The sequence below is a fragment of the Sceloporus occidentalis genome, unplaced genomic scaffold (genome assembly GCF_023333645.1).
Source record: "Sceloporus occidentalis isolate IW3139 unplaced genomic scaffold, rSceOcc1.0.p SCAF_3, whole genome shotgun sequence".
NCBI lineage: Eukaryota > Metazoa > Chordata > Lepidosauria > Squamata > Phrynosomatidae > Sceloporus > Sceloporus occidentalis.
Genome location: NW_028316983.1, coordinates 72,805,257 through 72,825,179, shown reverse-complemented (window position 1 = coordinate 72,825,179; position 19,923 = coordinate 72,805,257). Strand labels below are relative to the sequence as shown.

The window sequence follows — 19,923 nt, the reverse complement described above, 5'->3', positions numbered from 1 at the left end:
AATGTATTCTAACAATGCACCTAGAAAAAATATATTGTAATCAGGAGGGAATTTCACAAGAATGATGTAAGTGAGGGGATACAGCAAAACATTTTACCACACTCCATGTAGGACAAAATATCAGCTGTTCACAATGTAGCAACCTCCAGATGGCTTGGATGACAAGTCCTAGCATCCTAGCCAGCAGCCCACTGGCTATGCTGATTGTGGATGATAGGATCTGTAATGCAATACACCTGGGAGGGGCTGTATTGGAAAAGGCTGTAGTATGTTTCCAAATCAAGGATGGGAATTGTGCAACCCTCCAGAAGTTGTTCATGTATAACTCTCAACAGTCCTAGCCAGCATAGTTAACAGTGAGGAATGCTGGGAGTTGCAGTCCAACAAAATTTGGAGGAGTCCATAATTCTCACTTCTCTTTCAAAGAATTAGTGTAAGAGACGTGATAGGCAAGCTGTGTGGCATGGTTTACACCTTATAAAGAGAGTGGGGGGGGGAATCAAATGGTAATACAGTGGGCCCTTGGTATCCACAGGGGTTTGGTTCCAGGACCCTCCATGGATACCAAAATCCGTGGATGCTCAAATCCCATTAAATACAATGGAATAGTGAAATGTTGTTCCTTATATAAAATGGCAAAATCAAGGTTTGCTTATTGGAAATGGTATATATTTTAAATATTTTCAGGCCGTGGATGCTTGAATCCATGGATAAAATATCCATGGATATGGAGGGCTGACTGTACAAGTTTCAAAATAGCCAGCAGTATTCAATTCTAAAAAACATCTTTCGGTGGGTGATTATGTTGCAAATTAATTTGCTTGAGATTTTAGTGTGCCAGGGAGGGCCAGTGTCCAAAGGCAACTGGGAAATGTTTCTGGAATTCTGTTCCCTTATGTCAGTGGTCCCCAAACTGTGATCTTTAAGGGATTTTGGACTTCGACTCCCAGAAACTGGCCAACATGGCTGAGGCTTCCGGGAGCTGAAGTCCAAAATCTCTTAAAGGGCACCGTTTGGGAACTACCGCCTTACATTAATAGAAACCTGAGGGACCCTTATTTCAATAAGAAGTACAGCTGGCCCTTTACATTTCTGGCTTTGACTTTGCAGATTTGATCATTCGTGGATTTGATTAATATGTTCTCTCTAGCAATCTCTAGGTCTTCCAGCACAACTCTACCAGAACTTGACCACAGAGTCATCTTGGAGGACCTAGAGATTCCTAGAGAAAACACTTCTCTAGGCATTTGTAGGTCCTCTTGCATAATTCTATGGTTTTTATTTATTTATTTTAAATTTAAACCTGTGGTTTTACCACTTTCATGAGGTACTCTGCCCTTATACCCAGCAAATGTGGAGGGCTCACTGCATAAGAATCTGTCATTATTGAACTTTTGCCCTTTCTTTGTATATTGATATACAATATGTTAAGGAGCAACATGCACAAACACACAGCCAATATTATTTTGTTGGTTTTTGAAATGTTTGTTGTTTTTTGGACTCCATGTTCCAAAATCAAGCAAGCCCAAGAAGAAATTTAAATCCCTGGGTGTTAACTATGTTTTTATTTTTAATTTTCAGTTGTGAGTTTTGGCTTTGGCATTAATTAAACAGCATAGATTTCCACAGTTAAGCGGGGGGGGGGGGGGGTCTAACTAATAATCAGATAATTTATTTTGCATTTGTATTAGAGATTCATAAATAAATGTTTTAATATGAGGCTCTGTGATACACATGGCAGAAAAGTTGATGATAAGAGGATACAAATTATACTGGTAAAATATATACATGTTTCAGAGTAAACAATGGAATTTGTGACATGTTCAAATATTAATAAAATGTACTGTCAATTTCCTTCTGCCAATATTAACTTGTAGTTTAGTCAGCCAGCAGCACATGGTAATGCAAGAAACACAGTGGGCAATTCTCCCATCTTTGCTCCACGCTGACTGAGGATTAAACAAAGAGAAGGGCACGGGTCTGCTTCAATTGTCGCTCATACAGCAAGTCTGCCATTTTCAAAATCTGGTTTCAAATCAGTTTTAACAGACATGTTCCAGCCAGCTTTAAACTATGATTTTTTTAAAGAGATGCGAACCTTTAAAGCTTGAGCTTCAGCACTGCTGACAGAACTCACAAGTTTGGAGCCAGTTAAAAATGAGGCAAAAATGCCTTGAATAATGTGGAGTTGTTTTCCTCCCCTTTGTAAACTGCAGAGCTTAGAGAAGATATGTTTTGGACTAGAATTCCCAGAATCCCCCAGTCAGGCTGAGATGTGCTAGCAGTTGCAATCCAAAAAGTAACTTGTCTCACCTCTGGGTTATATCATCTTTTTGCAGCTACTTAAAACCATGTTAATTACCATGGTCATTATCTATACAACAACAGGAAAAGGCAGATATGGCGGGGGGGGGGGGGAATCTGGTGTACCCAGTCCTTTAAACAGCATGGATCTCCAAAACGGTTCTAGAAGAACTAGTAATTCAAATAAAAACATCTTGGAGAACCTCACAATTTCCTAATATGTAAAAAAGTTCTATGATAAATGATTTCCTTTCTGTCCCCTATGTAAAAATACCATGTAAAAAACACTGCACAATATTTACAACTAGAGCAGTCAGACAAATTTTCCTCTCACAGGCATAAACATATTGCTGTATGATAAAAGCCATCACCCAAAGTAGATTTTTGCCAAGGAATCAAGTGTGCTAGAAGAAGCTCCACATTTAAGAAAGCCAGTTCTACTACATCACAAATGATCAGCTGAATTACAGAGTCAAGATGAGTATTTGAATATCAACCAGCTTGTTTAATACATAATCACAGATCACAAATACTTCTGCAGGGGAGTCTTGAGCAATTCATGTGGCAGATTCCTTGAGAGCTCAACTTCAACCTGCTATACCCCTTACTTGAGCCTCCCTCTTATTAATTTATTCCTTTATTTATGTATTAGGACATTACTACACATGGCTTTTAAACCACAATTTCACTGGTAAAGAAGCAGCTTAAGTGATACTTATCGCACCACGATGCCTCTGACTCATACTTGCTCTGTCCTCAACTTGTCCCTTTTCATTCACAGGGAAAATACGTGAATGACCTAGCAATCGTGTAACTCCCCATGTGTGAAATGTTGCTCCCAGGGCAATTGCATAATTGCCAGTAGAACAGAAACAGATCTTGGGGGGGGGGGGGAGCTTTTGGTGTTATATTTTCCATTTTCCTGTAGCCATCATGGTCAACTGGAACTATGGTCCAAAAACAGGAATTTCTCCAAACTCTGATATACAATTATTATTATTATTATTAACCTTTATTTATAAAGCGCTGTAAATTTACACAGCGCTGTACATACAATCTTTTTAATTGGACGGTTCCCTGCCCTCAGGCTTACAAACTAAAAAATATACAAGAGCTATGGTCCAAAAACAGGAACTTCTCCAAGCTCTGACATAAAAATGGTTTTTGAGTGTGAATACTTGTTGCCAATTGAGGCTAAGTCTACACTAAGCCTCAATTGGCTACAAGCACTCACACTCAAAAGTCATTTTTAAATAGTAATAGGCCAACATATGCAAAACGTGAAAATAAGTGTGACTGACAACTTTATTAAAATATTCCTTTTTAAAAAATCAGCTAATTTTGCATGATAATAGCAAACCCCAAAAACAAAGGACAGATTTACAATTCATCACTGCTGTCTTTTAAACATGTCATGATGGGACACCAGCACTGCAAAATAACAGTACCGAACACACACATCCATGAAGCTCTTGCCCAACATCATACAGTAAGGAGGAAGAAAAAAATACATGGGGCTAAAGCAATGAAGCAGTGTACTGGACTGGGTAAGATACACAGTAGAGTATTTGAAGTGACCCAGGAAAGGACAAATACTAGAGTATTTGAAGTGACCCAGGAAAGGACAAATACTGTATAACCTAAAGCAGTTGCAAATAATAAATAAAAGATCACAGTGCAGGGGAAAACTGGAACCTATGAAAGGTTTATGAAATTCCCATGTCTGCCAGCAGATTTGGTCCCTTGGATATTTAATAGCAAAACCCCTCAGCCCCCAAATTATTGTCTTTCACAATATGCTTTTTCCATGCCTTGACATCAAAGCTTTGAAAAATTAATTTTTAGGCTACAACTCCCAGAATCCACCAGCCAGAAAGGCCATACTGACTGGTAGATTCTGGGAGCTACAGTCCTGAAAGCAACCTTTTTTCGAGTTCTGAGGTACATTCCCCCAGTGTACTCTCATGATGGAATTTCAGTGCATGAGTGCATTCATGATTGTATTACTAACTATCTTGGTAAGGAATACTGAACTGGGTAAGACACATGCCAGATGTTTGAGCCATTTAACATGCAAGTCAGCTTGGAGGACAGGCGGTATACATCGCCAGTTCTCTGAGCCATGTCTGAATGATGGCATGCAAGGAGAAATCCATTGATTTAGGATTTGTTTCTCCCCAATCAATACTAAAGCATGAGAGATCTTTAATCTTTCCCCAGGAAGCTTGTCTTGCATGTCATCGAAGAGGATCAAATGCACAGGCTTTGCATTTGGCAGTTAGAAAGGAGAGAAGTGTTTTAGAGGAGAAGCTGTGAATATGAGCTGTTCTGTCATCTCAACATAATTAGCTAAGATCTAAACTGAGGATTGAAAGGAGAGGGGGAACCAGAATAATTCCTCCTCAGTTCAAAATATCAACACACAGAAACAATACTGGTTTCTTTCCCACTCCTCCCAAGTTGACTGTGAAGCCGAGCCCCTGGGTGCCTTCTTCTAGCACCATAACAGCTGACAAATCCCCGAAAGCTAGCATGCTTAAGCATCACCTTTTATACCTCAGTGGCTAAGAAACAGAGAGGAGGGACCCACACTGCTGTCAACACCCTTTGAAACCTGGTATGTATCTGCATTACAAATTTGCAGGAGTTTGATACAACTTAATCTGCCAGGATGCCATCCTGTGGAATCCTAGAATTTGGTGAGATAATGGAATAATTCTCTGCTGGAGAGCTCTAGTGCACTGCCCTGCAGTGGCATCACTAGGGTTGGTGTCACCCCAGTGCAGTAACTCATGATGTCAGCCCCAGACACCAGACACCCACAGCTCTAACAAGCGGAAACTGCTGGCAGAGGGAAGGATCTGGTCTTGCTTATCTCCCCCTGCCCATGGAGCAAAGACAGGGCAAGAAGGGGTGCAGATGAGGTCCCTGAAAGTTTCCCCCTTGGGCCTGCAGAAGGGGGGGATGGAAGAGAAGAGGGATGCTTCTGCAAATAACCTCCAGCAGCTCTGCCCAGATGACACCCCAAACGATGCACCCTGCAAAGCAGGCAATGCTAGGTGATGTTAAGAGTAAAGGTACACACTTGAGAATGAAGAGGCTTTTATAAAGAGTTATCTATCTCAGACCGTCTAACAGGATGAAGTTACTTACACACACACACACACGGGGGGGGGGGGGGCATACAGAGACATGAAAGACCAACATGAATACTTAACACATTCAGAGACACCAGCTACAACATCACCTGCAAAAACAATTATTTTCTGGTTCCAAAAAAGAGCAGCTAGATTTTCAGCCTGGAATGGAATACTTCACCTGCACTGCACCTTCAAAAACAGCAATTTTCTTATCTTTTTAGTACCTGCAACCACTGCACCATATTTCATGTCTCCAGCAGGCCAGGGTGAAAGTCTGAGAAGCTTTCTAAATCTGATAAGCTACAATGAACCCTTGGTATCCACTGGGATTTGGTTCCAGGGCCCCCCATGGATACCAAATCCCATTCAAAACAGTGGCATAGTAAAATGGTGTCCCTTACATAATATAGCAAAATCAAGGTTTGCTTTGGGGAATTTATATATAGTTTTGAATATTTTCAAGCCGTGGATGCTTGAATCTGTGGATCCAGAGGGCTGACTGTATGCTAATACTCAAATTCCAAGCACATTTTAAAACTACTGGTGCACACACACACTTTCTCCTTCTTCTCTACAAGACTTCTAAAACCTTCAAAGTGCCTAATGAGCTTTAATTAACTCACACCCTGCCATTCTTCCTTCTAACCATCTAAGCAAAAATAAACTGAAGATGGCCATTTTCATAGAAATGCATAGTGTTAAGTGATTTCCCAGACCAGAGAGCAATGAGAGATGAGAAGCTCAGCTGTTGATTCAGTTTAACTCTCAAATAATAATTATGTCTCAATGTCTCTTCCATGGGATGTACAAACCATACAGCAAACTGCCACTTTAGTTCTAATTGACAGCTCTTGCCTTGCAAGAACGATCAGGACTATAGACAGCATTTTGTACTGGAACATCAACGAGGACATTTAACATCTCAGCTACACTCTCTTACCACTGAGTAAAACAGTATATCTATACCACAAAGTATAGCAGTTTGATGCCACATTAACTGCCATGGCTGCATCCTATGGAAACCTGAGTGTTGTAGTTTGGTGAGGTACTTAGAATTCTCTGCTAAAAAAAACTCAAGTGAGTTCTTCTGCACTGCAGCCCTAGTGTTCTCTAGCAGAAATTTTAAGTACTACGCCCTTGGGATTCCATAGGATAGAGCTATGAAAGTTAAGGTAGTATCAAACTGCTACACCTATAGTTACATGCAAAGCCATCCATTATTTGGTTAATATACAGCTTTGGTAATTTATCAGCAGAGTTTGGGCTTTGGAAGTATGGGTCCCAGAATCCCTCACTAGCCAGGTTGGCTGGGGGATTCTGAGTGTCATAGTTTTAAAAAATGCTCCACATTTTTCTAAGCTTTGTTTATTAGAGGTGCTTTCAAAACCAGGCAGACTTACCATGCACTTGATTGATTTCTGAGTTGGAGGACAAAATTTCATCAGCAAGCTTCTGGGCTGTTGGGAGCACTTCAGTGTGGTGCGCTGTGATCAAATACTGAACAAACTTTTGGAGCTGGTCTCTGTTCATTTGGAAAAGGGTCTCTGAGATAGGAAGACGGAGTTTGACCTGATCAGGCTTGCGGATCCTATACAGTGAGAGTGCCACAACATGAGCACAGTAAAAAATGTCCTTGTTCCCACAACCACATGTCACAGAAGTTATTTTGCACCGGTCAAAGCTGATGGCCACTCTGTAGGTCATTTCTGGTTCTGTTGCAGTGGCTGCCTCTGTGACAGTGCCGCTCAGGTGGAATCCTGGAAAGAAAAGGACAAGAAGAAGAATATTTAGTTTTGAAAAGCAACTTGATTGTTATAGACTATTTTCACATTGTTATAGACAATAGATTGTTATATACTACTCAACTCAGGCAGTATTAATCCTCACAAGAACAGCACCTTTCAGGATCTCTTTGAAAAGTGTTGCGCACAAGAGAACGAGCACACACTGCCAGCTCTCCTAAACTCAGTAATGTAATGGGGCCAAGGCTCACAGGGTTGAATTTTTAATTACTTATACACTTTTGTATTAACTGGCCTCATGTATAAGTTGAGGGGCCAAAATTATGGATTTTGATATGATCTGAGGAAGGGTAAACCTTAGAGGCATGTATCAAAGAATGAAGTAAAGGAAAATTATGCCAAAGAACTTATAAAATTTCAGCAGGCATGACTGTCTGTGCCCACTCCAAAGGCTGGATGGATGAAGAAGGAATTATGGTAAATGGTGGCTGTGAAATGTGTGAGGAAGGGGACTAAGCAAGGATGGAGCTATGAAAATGCACATATGTCAAAAAGGATGTAAAGGCAAAGTAAAGCAAAGCAAATGGTGACTATTTATTTATTTTATTTTCAAGATTTATATCCCGCCTTTCTCTGGCAGTGGGATTTATGGTGGGTTACAATACGTTAAAAATACAAGGTTAAAACATTGAATACAAATGTTAAAAATAAACACTACTAACAACTAAAACAAAGATAAAAACAGCTTGTATAAGGAGATTTCAGATAGTCTGGACCAAGCTGTTGAGGGCTTCAAAGGTCAAAACCAGCACCTTGAATTCTGTCTGGAAATGGACCGGTAGCCAGTGTAGCTGTTTAAGCAAGGGGGTGACATGATCCCTGTAGCCAGCCCCATGTTAACACTTATAATTTCCTTTCAACACTCTGTTCAGAGAAGGCAATGGTTCCTTTTTTGATAAAGCACAATACTTATACTGATCCATGGATAAGTCAAACTAGTTTTTTTGGGTCAATTTTTTGACCAAAATTTCTGGAGTTATATACATAAGTATATGTGGTAGTTGAGACAGTTGTGTAATCTGCCACTGCCCCATCACCACAGAGCCTCCCTCTGAGCTTAGCTGCAGTCATCATAATATCTTTGGGGTTTGGGGAAGAGATGTGGGGGTTTTTTTTTAGGAACAGTATATTATTTTGAGCTATCTTTGTTATAATGCCAAGTATTTGGGCATGCATTGGACCTGAATGGGCAATTAAGACCCAAAAGAACTAGTGATAATGCAAACTACTAGAACTGATTTGTTGATACAGATCAACACAGCTGCCTGAATTTTTAGTGATTCTTTTGAAAGCCTGTCTATGGGGATCTGTAATGTTAAACACTGGCACTTCAAAATGTACTTCTGCACTACTTCCAAAGCCAACATAGAGTATATTGTGGGCCCAGGAAAATTATCTATTTAGTGTGAAAGATGCTTCCAAATGAACAGCCATGTTCTTTATTCTTTAGCCAGATTAGAATGTTCCCCAAATGAAGGAACTGCAGTACCCAACCGTATGTGCTATATTCAATGTGCCTTTTTGAACCAGTTGGGCTGGCAGAAAACTCACTCCAGATTGTCTTACACTCTTAAGCCACAACCAACCCTTAGGCCATTTTATCAGGCTGTCAGAGAAAAACGGGGGCTGTTTTGTTATTCATTCCCTGAATGAATAAAAACTGCAAAACCTCTCCTACATCCCTGTAACTCAGTGCATTCATTGCTTCAGTTTATTGTCCCTATCCAAGTATAAGCAGAGGTTGGCTACAACCTGGAGATGACAACTCCATCTGATAGCAGTGTGGATTTAATATCATGTTGTACCCTGTTAATTTTTCTCTGCCAGAAAATAAAATTTAGTATCTCTTGGCAAATGTAAGATTTTCAAAACCAGCTGAACGCAATACCAAAGCTGGTTTAAAGGGACATTAGTTGGTTTTTTAATTTCCTGCTTCTCTATAAAAGATTCATCCATATTTCAGTGTTTTAGGGAAAGAAGATGAGGAAAGTACAACATCTCACTAAAACCTAGGATGCAAATCTAGAACAAAGTTGTTTATGTCACAATTATAACCTTTACATTCAGTGATATAAAGGAATTACAATTTATGAGTAACATTAGTACAAAAAACATGACTAAGGATTCTGTATGGTAGGAGGTCAACGCAGGAGGTGACACCATGAATGGGCTGGGAACCTGTGCATGGTAAGAGACAAGGGGTGGGCAGTCCTTTTATTGCCTCTAATCCTCCCTCCCATACAGCATCCTTGGTGCATTGCACCTGATGCATAAGCCTCTGGCTTCCTCTATGGAGGCCATCAAAGGTGGCCCCTCACTCACAGCATGTGAGTCATTTATTTATTATATGAGAACCAAGGTGGCTCATAATACAAATTAAAACAAAAAGATGGCTGTTTCCCCATGTCTTCACAAGCAATATATGAAGTGCTACAAAAACACTTGGGAAAAGTGCTATATAAACATTATTAATAGGTACACTACTTATAGAAAACCGTAATCTGCTAAGATAAATGGAAGCACTGAAACAAAGACAAGGGACCTTTCAGACAGGAGCCAATGAAGGAGTATAAAGATACAACTAAGATTCAGGCAAAAGTGCCCTCAGCCTGCTCTTTTTTCCAGACCATTCCACGCCACCCCTCTCACGTCTATTCCCAGCACAGTGCTGAAAGTCATAAAAATGTTTTTCTTGCATCACTCCAACAGCAATGGTATGTGGGTTGCTACAACTGCTGTGGGGCTTTTGGCAAAGAGCATCTCTACTAACAACAGTCACCTCTCCCTGCAGCTTGCTGTTAAGAATACTGCCTCTCAGTACTTTTGAGTACTTGTGGTAAGGCACATAGTACTAAATCTCTGCACATCCCACATTCCAACCAGTATTCCTATTAACACAGCTCCAAAAATATGTTATTTAGTGTCCTGAGTATTAGGAAAGCCTGATAAGCCAATCATGAAATCATGCAGACACACATTACTTACAGGTAATGTGCTTTTCTTACAAAAACATGCTCTCTACAACCCTTCAAAACTCTAAGAAAGAAACCTAAAACAATACATCACACTAGTCTTTTTAGAACAGGTCAGCACTGTTTATGCTATGCATCAATCCTGCCCTATTCATGTACCAACTCCAGAGTATCATGTGTGTTCAAGTATGAGGAAACAAGGTTGAACACAGTGTGACATTCACCAATTTCCCCTTTTCATTCTTTCTAGTTCTATTTGCCACTGAAAGCAGAAACAAGACCCTGTTATTTTAAAAATACTTTTAAATTGCTAACTTGTCAGGACAAAATCTATCATGTGATTCTCTCCTGACATTTTACACAGACAAGGCTAAAAGAGGTTGCTATGGAAAGCCATGCATATAAACTAAAATATCACACACAGTTGCCACATCATATTAAACAACCACACCAATACGGAGTGTTAATCTACAGAATGTATGCATACTCTTAAAGGAGAAAAAAAAAACACCTTAGAACCAATGATCCACGTTGTGAGTCAGAAAAATGGGGTTAAAAGTATCTTGGGAGAAAAAATGGAACATTTTTCATCATCATTATCTTAAATAAGCTTATGGCAATTGTCTTTTGGAAGATTTCTTCATGGAAGTAGCCTCTCAAAGGAGCTAAACAAGGTTGCTCTGAATTCACACAGAAAAGTGGCACAATGTTTTTGGCTCTCCTATAGATATTCCAAGGTGGTCAGTGGAAAATCCATGAAAGTGCCTTATATTTTTGGCATCTCACCTACTAAACAAAAGTACCACAAAAAACACTTTCTAGGGCATGTATGTACACTAAACTGCACCCTCATTTTCATTTAAAGATCACTTGATTTCTCAACCACAGTTTATGACTGGACAAAAAGTCATATAAGGAATCCATGAGTGTAGATTCCTAGTAGACAATATCAACCACAATATAATTGATATTCATGAATCACCTAGAATGAACATTCTACAATTATATTTCAGGCACAATGCACATTAGACAAAACAAGAGAAATCATAAAAATATAAACGGCAAAAAATAAAGACGATTAAACTATATTAACAACGTTGATATCCTGTGTGTTTGCCATCCCTTACTGAGTTTTTGAGGCAAACTCTACCATAGGTTTTTAATCAACAGCATCAAAACCATCTACATGCTGTTATTCTCTTTAAAGTGCCACCAAAAACCACATCCAGAACTGATTATTATTTTGAGGTTTCTTTCCCTTTAAGAACTAGACTTTTTAAAATGGCCATGTAAATAGATAATACAGAGCTGTATTACTTGGATTAATCTGAAAACCAGAAATACAGTATGTTTGAAGGAGCTTCTACCATTCAAAGCTTGCTTGATAAACATATCAAAGTCTACTCAAATTATTAATTTTAAACAACTTCTGCGATAACTCACAGGCTATGTATAATTATTTCTATGCAGGATTAGAAGCCACCTATTTTTTTATTACAGAGTGAGAATGGCTGCTGAGAGCAAGGATGACTATATATAAATAGTTCCCAAAAACTCTGCAAAGTGATCATCCACGGACTCATGCTCTCATCATCCCTGCCTTCTCCTGCATCCCGAGCCTGGCCCAAGGGACCCCCAGCGAGCTATCCCATCATCCCCTCACTGCTTCTTCACCCCATGAAGGGTGACAGCTAAGGAGGGGCAGGGAAGGAGGACAGCATCCAGAGCCCCACTGAGCATGTGCAAGGGTGCCGATTCGAATCGTTGAACCCTCCGGTGTGGTAATACAATGTGCACTCACTCCACTTTGCTTGAATCCGCATCACGTGACTTGCTTGAAATAGAACTGACTTCGATTCCCCCTCAATTCGGAAGGGCAACAGAAAGGCAACCAGGTGTGGTAACATCACGTTTTAACCTTAATTCGCATTGCTAGACAGGAGTGACTCTGGATCTGGTGTGAAAAAACATCACGCTTTGCAATGTTAGAACAGGAGTGACTGCGGATCTGAGCTGCAACCCCCCCCCCACACACACACACACATGTGATAAGGTCCATGGTCTGTGACAATGCTGTGTAAAACTTTGTTGCCTTTCTTATTTTCCCTTAGGTTTCCTTTGCTGCATCTGCACTGCAAAAATAATCTGATTTGACCCCACTTTAACTGCCATGGCTCAATGCTATGGAATTCTGGAAAATGTAGTTTGGTGTGGCACCAGAGCAGAATTCCATAGCACTGAGACATGGCAGTTAAAGTGGTGTCAAACTGGATTACCTCTGCAGTGCGGATGAAACCCTTGTCTACAGCATAATCAACTCTTTATCCATCATCTATTAAGCCTTTGCTTCCTCTTATCTCTGTCTCTCTTCAATCTTCTCTGGACTGTCCCCACTCCCTATTACTCATGCACCTCAGTATCACCAACAGAGCATAAACCACCACCATAGCAGTAGCTGTGTGATATTCCTTTTCTGCCACATTTTGAGATCACACTCCGATAGCAAAACTAATTAGTTACATCATAAAGGGGGTAAGTTTCTCCCTTGTTACACTGCAATGGTAACTTGACATTGTTTTACCCTTCGAGGAAGTAACTGAAAGTAACATGTTATTTCTAATGCAATTTCCAAGTTCTCATGTTGCTCTACGATTAGAAGCTAGACAATCTCAGCACAATTAGTGAAGTAACCCAGGAAACAGATGACTAGCTGCTCTGTTTTAATATTTTGCTTTCAGGCATCATGAAAAAAAAATTGCAGCCATATTACATATAGCCAGAAGTTGCTATCTCAGTCCAATTTTAATGACAGCTGAAAACAGTCTAAGCCAGGGGTAGGCAACCTTTTTGAGCCGGGGGCCGGGTTGCTGTCCCACAGACAACTGGGGGGCTGAAGCCAAAAAACAAATACAGTGGTGCCTCGGGTTATGAAATTAATTCGTTCCGCTGTCAATTTCGTAACCCGAAAGGCTTTCGCAAGCCGAATTCCCATAGGCGCTAATGGGGAAAAGCCGCGATTCCGTGTGAAATCGCGCCGAAAAGCACCAAAAGTTTTTTCGTAACCCGAAAAAACTTTCGTAACCCGGAACAATGTTTTCCAATGGGATTTTTTCGTATCCCGAAAATTTCGTAACCTGGGTATTTCGTATCCCGAGGTACCACTGTAATTAAATAATTTTTTTTAAAAAAAAAATAAATATATAAATAAACCAGGACATATGTAGGACAAAATTTTCAAATGGAAGACACTTTTTTTAAAAAAAAATGGATGACACATGAAAAAATTTGCTGATTTAAAAAAAAATGTTAATATAAATGCATGTTTCTGAGGCTTCTATAGACAATTGCCCCCCAAAGGCCCCGGTGGCAATCGGCGGCAGGACCGGGCTGGGGCCGGTCCCAAGGCCTCGCTGGGCCGCATCCGGCCCGCGGGCCGCAGGTTGCCTACCCCTGGTCTAAGCTAAACAGGATGCAATTCACATCCTACATTTTTGTATCAAATAAGCCATAAATATGTCTGGAGGCTGCCAAGTTTATCTAGTGTTTAGGCTTTAAATCAAGTGTCAGTTTAATTTCTAGCTGTCATGACAGCACATCTATTTAAGATTAACTAGAAAAGAAAAAAACACACAAAATATTTATCAAAAGCTTAGCTACAGATTAAACAATGCACTGGAAAAAAAAGGGGGGAAAAACATAGCCTGAGTAAGTTACTTTATTTGGAGTATTTACATGAGCACTTGGGGTGCTTTGGGAGAACTAGCTGGCCAGCCAGCCACACTTACTGTAAGCCTTTGAAAGCAAAGAGTAAACACTAGCAAATCCCAATATAAAAATAGGGAGCAAACATTTTGCAACAGGATACTGTAAAAATCAAACTTCCCAACAGAAAAGTCATGCTGTCAGGTATTGCCACCACAGGAATGTGAATCTAATTTAAGTTCACTGGTAGGAAGGAATTGATACCCACTTATTACACCCATGAAATTGTCAAAACAATGTGCTGCTGTGGATAGCATAATGAACTTTAACCTAAAGAGTCTGGGTTCAGTTCTTTGCTCACCCATGAAACTTGTTTCCTACCTATAAAGATGCATGCCTTGATTACATCCCATTTAGATTACTGTAACACATTCCATACACAGGCTGCCTTTAATGCCTGTTCGGAAACTTCAGCGGGTCCAAAACAATGTGTCCAGACTGCTGACCAGGGATGCATCCACACTATAGAAATAATACAGTTTGACACCACTTGAAGTGCTGTCACTCCATCCTCTGGAATCCTGGGATTTGTAGTTTTGCAAGGTCTGAGTGCTGGTGCCTCGTAAAACTACAAATCCCAGGACAAGTCCCAGTTTTGGGGGAAGGGTAGGATATAAATAAATATAATAAAAATTAATAATAAAATGGAGCCATGGCAATTAATGTGATGTCTAACTGCACTATTTCTGGTGCAAAGGACTGGTTCCAGGGATATAACTCCCATGTTGAAACAGTTTCAATGCCTACTGGTTTGTTTCTGGGCACAATTCCAAGTGTTGGTTATGACCTGTAAAGCCCCATGCTGCTTCCATCCCCAGACTAGAGATGTAAAATTTCAGGAAATTTTGAAGCCATGGAGGAAAAAAAATTGTGGGGAGGAGAACTAAATCAGCCAAGCTTCTTTTCTGGAAGGAACACTCTGGGTTCAAAAGTGAATAGTTGGCTTAATTCTAAAGTGCACTAACGGGGGCTGTTTGGTCATACGAAAAGTGGCTTCATGGAGATATCTGGATGTTTGTTTTATTCTTGGAAGTCTCCCTTAAAATCATTGATGAGGACTAGCTCACTTCCTTTTTTTCTGACATGAGTTTCCATGGTTGAATGGGGATTTGAATCCTGGTCTCCAGAATCAGCTGCGCCAGATTGGGGCCGTGCAACCACATAGCCCTGATCTGGCCTTTCCAGGGCGCAATAGGCACGGCTTTAAGGTGCTCCTTTGCCACTGTATCGTGTGGATGCAGCACCAGAGGAGTGTTGTGACGTCGTGCACTGTGTGAAGCAGCCCATGGCATCACGCCACCCTGGGGAAAGGAGTTGGGGCTGGCATCATAGAATCATAGAAACGTAGAGTTGGAAGAGACCACAAGGGCCATCCAGTCCACCCCCCTACCATGCAGGAAATCACAATCAAAGCATCCCCGACAGATGGCCATCCAGCCTCTGCTTGAAGACCTCCAAGGAAGGAGACTCCACTACACTCCGAGGGAGTGTGTTCCACTGTCAAATAGCCCTTACTGTCAGGAAGTCCCTCCTAATGTTGAGGTGGAATCTCTTTTCCTGCAGTTTGCATCCATTGCTCCGGGTCCTAGTCTCTGGAGCAGCAGAAAACAAGCTTGCTCCCTCCTCAATATGACATCCCTTCAAATATTTAAACAAGGCTATATCACCTCTTAACCTTCTCTTCTCCAGGCTAAACATCCCCAGCTCCCTAAGTCGTTCCTCGTAGGGCATGGTTTCCAGACCTTTCACCATTTTAGTTACTCTCCTTTGGACATGCTCCAGTTTCTCAATGTCCTTTTTTAATTGTGGTGCCCAGAGCTGGATACAATATTCCAGGTGGGGCCTGACTAGAGCAGAATATAGTGGCACTATGACTTCCCTTGATCTAGACACTATACTTCTATTGATGCAGCCTAAAATCGCATTGGCCTTGTTAGCTGCCGCATCGCATTGTTGACTCATGTTTAACTTATGGTCTACTTGGACTCCTAGATCCCTTTCACACATAGTTTCATTCAGCCAGGTGTCCTCCATCCTATATCTGTGCTTTTCGTTTCTCCGCCCTAAGTGCAGTACCTTACATTTCTCCGTGTTGAATTTCATTTTGTTAGCTATGGCCCAGTTTTCTAGTCTGTTCAGGTCATTTTGAATCTTGATCCTGTCCTCTGGGGTATTAGCTACTCCCCCTAATTTGGTGTCATCTGCAAATTTGATAAGTATGCCCCCAATTTTGTCCTCCAAGTGATTGATGAAGATGTTGAATAGCACTGGGCCCAGGACAGAGCCCTGTGGGACCCCACTGGTCACTTCTCTCCAGGATGAAAAGGAGCCATTGTTGAGCACCCTTTGGCTTTGGCCAGTCAACCAATTACAAATCCATGTAACAGTTGCCTTGTCTATCCCACATGTGGATGCCATGTCCCGACTCCACCCCCAGGCCGCCTTTATGACAAGTGTACACAGCCCCATAGTCCAACACTCAAACCACTACACCATGCTGGCTCTCATAATGCAGAGAAAGCACTTGCTTATTTTACTGGGCCTTCCCAGACTCACCTCCCAAAGAAAGATAGCCCTATCCATCTTCAATCTGCCCACTTCTTCCTGCTTATTTTAGGCTATGGTATTAATGTAATTATTTTAACTGTTATTGAATTATACTGTTTGTAATGGTGGGAGGGTTAGGAGTTAATATATGTTTTATTATGCTTTTATACTCTTTTGTATTTTTATCTTATGTTGTAATCCCGCCTTGATTAGGGTTGCCATACGTCCGGACCTCCAAACCGGGAAAAATGTAGGACAAAATTTTCATTTGAAAATCCTACATTTCAATAGGAGCCTCACTGAGGGGAGGCTTTCCCTCGCCGCCATCGCGGCAGGGAGCAGAGCCCAGGTGGTGAGGGAATCCTCCTCTGAGGGAGGCTTTCCCTCGCCGACTGGGCCCCGGGCCTCGCCGCCATCGCAGCGGGGAGTTTAGCCCAAGCGGCGAGGGAATTCTCCTCTGAGGGAGGTTTTCCCTCACCGCCTGGGCCCTGGGCTTCGCCGCCATCACAGTGGGGAGTGGAGCCCAAGCGGCGAGGGAATCCTCCTCTGAGGGAGGCTTTCCCTCGCCGCCTGGGCCCCGGGCCTCGCCGCCATCGCGACAGGGAGCAGAGCCCAAGCGGCGAGGGAAAGCCTCTCTCAGCTTGCCATATCCTGCCCGGGGGCAGGGGCAAACTGGGGCGGGACCGTGCGGACCTGCCCCAAACCAGGAAAGTCCCACCCCCAGGCGGGATATGGCAAGCCTAGCCTTGATCTGCAGGGAGAGGCGGGAAATATAAATAAATCTTCTTCCTCTTCCTCTTCCTCCTCCTCCTCCTCCTCTTCTTCTTATTTACTGGGTTTCATTAGAAGTGGGCTTTTGGTATCCACTGGGGTTTGGTTCCAGGACCCCCATGGATGCTCAGTTTCCATTAAGTACAGCGATGCAGTAAGATGATGTTCCTTGTATAAAATGCTAAAATCAAGGCTTGCTTTTGAGGATTTATATATTTATGAAATATTTTGAAACCATGGATGCTCGAATCTGTGGATAAAAAAAAATCCGTGGATATGGAGGGCTGACTGTATCGGTGAAAGAATCTTACAAATCAGTTTGAGCATTTGAAACATTCTATATAAACATTAAGCCTTGGGACTTTGGTAAAGAACCAAGTCTATACATCCCAGAAGTGCTGATTACAACAGAACGTGTTTGCTGCTCACAGAGTTTCATTTTCCCTTCTTACCAAACCTGGACATTTTTGAGAAAACTCTCAAAGGAGTTGTGTGCAATATATATATTTTGTTCCCAGCACGCATCACTAGTATTACCTTGTATCCTGCTACCAAGGTACATCTGCTCAGTCACAATGCTGTTTTCTGCCTCTTTCTGTCACCCTTAAACTGCATAAATCTTAGTGAGCATGTTCAGCCTCCAGCTCGAAAACACCCACATCTAATCAGACTAACCCAATTTCAGCTGCATGCCTCCTGTATTAATAGCCTGCTGCCTGATTATAAAGCTGCCTGAGACTAAGGAAATGTAGCAGTGATGAATGGCTAAGATCACATGGCTGTTCTTGAACCAGCTTAACTTCACCAGCTTCTTTTTTTTTAATATATTTGGATGCATGAACAGCTTCTCCTACCACCACCCCTAAACACACTGCTCTTTCAGGCTAGAGAGAAGGTCAATCACGGGATATCACAAACTATTTGAAGAATGGCTTGCCAGACATTGAGACTTTTTCCCCTTCCACATTGACAAACATGTTTAATGTCTCACCCTTTTGTTAAACAAACAAAGGTGTACAAAGGGAATAAACAAGGTGGGGTTTGCCAGGACTGGACAAATGTGTACAAATTCAGGTACGCTGGAAATATGACTTGAATAAGTTTTTTCATGATCCAAATTCATTTTAGATTTTCTGCATTTCATGTAGGAAGAAGAGAGCTAGACTGTACCATATTCCATCTTTTCAGTGCACACATGTACGTAGGCTGACAGGTTTTATAGACAGTAAAGGAGGGAGATGAGAGGTGTACACATAAACATATTACACATATATGTACATGTATATACATGTGGATGGGGTTTTTTTCCTCATTGTTAACACCATCAATAACTGGATTTTCAATTACTTTCTTTTATAATGGATTGCAGTTTTTCCTGCTTTATTTATTTAACCTGCTTTCATTTTTAATCACGTTGAGGTTTCTTAAAAAATTTTAAAAAACAATATAAAATATTTTTAAAGAAATACTATATGGGCTGCGATGGGGAGAGAAGAAGGCTCTATATGCTGCGTAACAGGGAATGGAGGTAAGCAAACACTTTCTAGCAAACAGATCAATTGCTCCAGCCAGCTGAAACTGACAATTGCTCCATCCCTGACCTTGCAGTTGGAAAGAAGATGGGCTCATGAACTCATTTCCACATGACAATGCTCCTGCAAAGTGATTTGCTTGCCTGGGAGAACAGTGGAGAGTTCTTCTCCATCCTGCCCTCCCGGGTTCCATTGAAAGCAGCTCAGTGATGGCCTTTTGTGCAGTAAGTGCATGAAAGACTCCACTGAAGACGTGTGCAATTAAACCCACTTTTCTTGCTGCTCTTTTGATTCACAGAGGCTCCCCAAGCAGGTGTTGCCACACACAAAGGGGAAGGAAAAACCTAATCTTTGCAGCAAAATATACCCACTTTCCACCCCCATCTCACTTTCCCCCTCAAAAAGAAGAGAAAAAAGATGGGAGAGGAAAGCAGAATTTATTGTAATGTCTCTTCATTCCTCCCTTCTCTCTCTCTCTCTCACACACACACACACATTCTCTCACACAGAGAGACAGCCTAATTATTGAGATCCTTATTAAAGACGAACTTTCCTATCTCTGTATATGTTTTCCTCGGAAAACTATTTATTTTCATGACAAATGAACAGCGTATGTTAAAAGCTGCAACCAGGGGAGACCTTATTGTGTTGAGTCCCTCTCTTTGGCAAGAGGAGAAAGCTGCTTCTCTGCAGGAAGAATGCTGACAAAGCAGAATATGGAGGTACTTCATTAACTTTGCACATTTTCTTTCCAGCTCCCCTCCCCATATTATTTATTACCAACATAGAAGCCTGCATTCTGGCTTGATGAATAAAGGCACAATAAACAATGCATCTGGCTCGTGGGCAAAACTTGATCATCAGGAATCCAAAGCAGGGCCAGGGGTGGAATTAAAGCAAGTTATTTATTTTATTCATTTATATCCTGCCTTTCTGTCAAAAATGGGACTCAAGGTGGCTAACAATATATTTCAAAAAATGAAGATTAAAACTATAATTAAGATTACAAGATAATTAATAAAAGTATAAATATTAAGAGTTGTTTTTAAAAGTGATTAACAATTTGTAAAGTTAAAACATTAAAACATTCAAA

General features: G+C 41.2%; 1 protein-coding gene across 1 annotated transcript in view; it reads right to left on the bottom strand.

Moving 5' to 3' along the window:
* The window catches only part of ZSWIM5 (zinc finger SWIM-type containing 5), a 172,616-nt gene that overhangs the window by 38,781 nt on the left and 113,912 nt on the right, over positions 1-19,923 (bottom strand). The window contains exon 2 of the mRNA XM_089518295.1: positions 6,845-7,201. Within this exon, the coding sequence (XP_089374421.1) occupies positions 6,845-7,201 (357 nt within the window). The remainder of the gene's footprint in view (positions 1-6,844; positions 7,202-19,923) is intronic.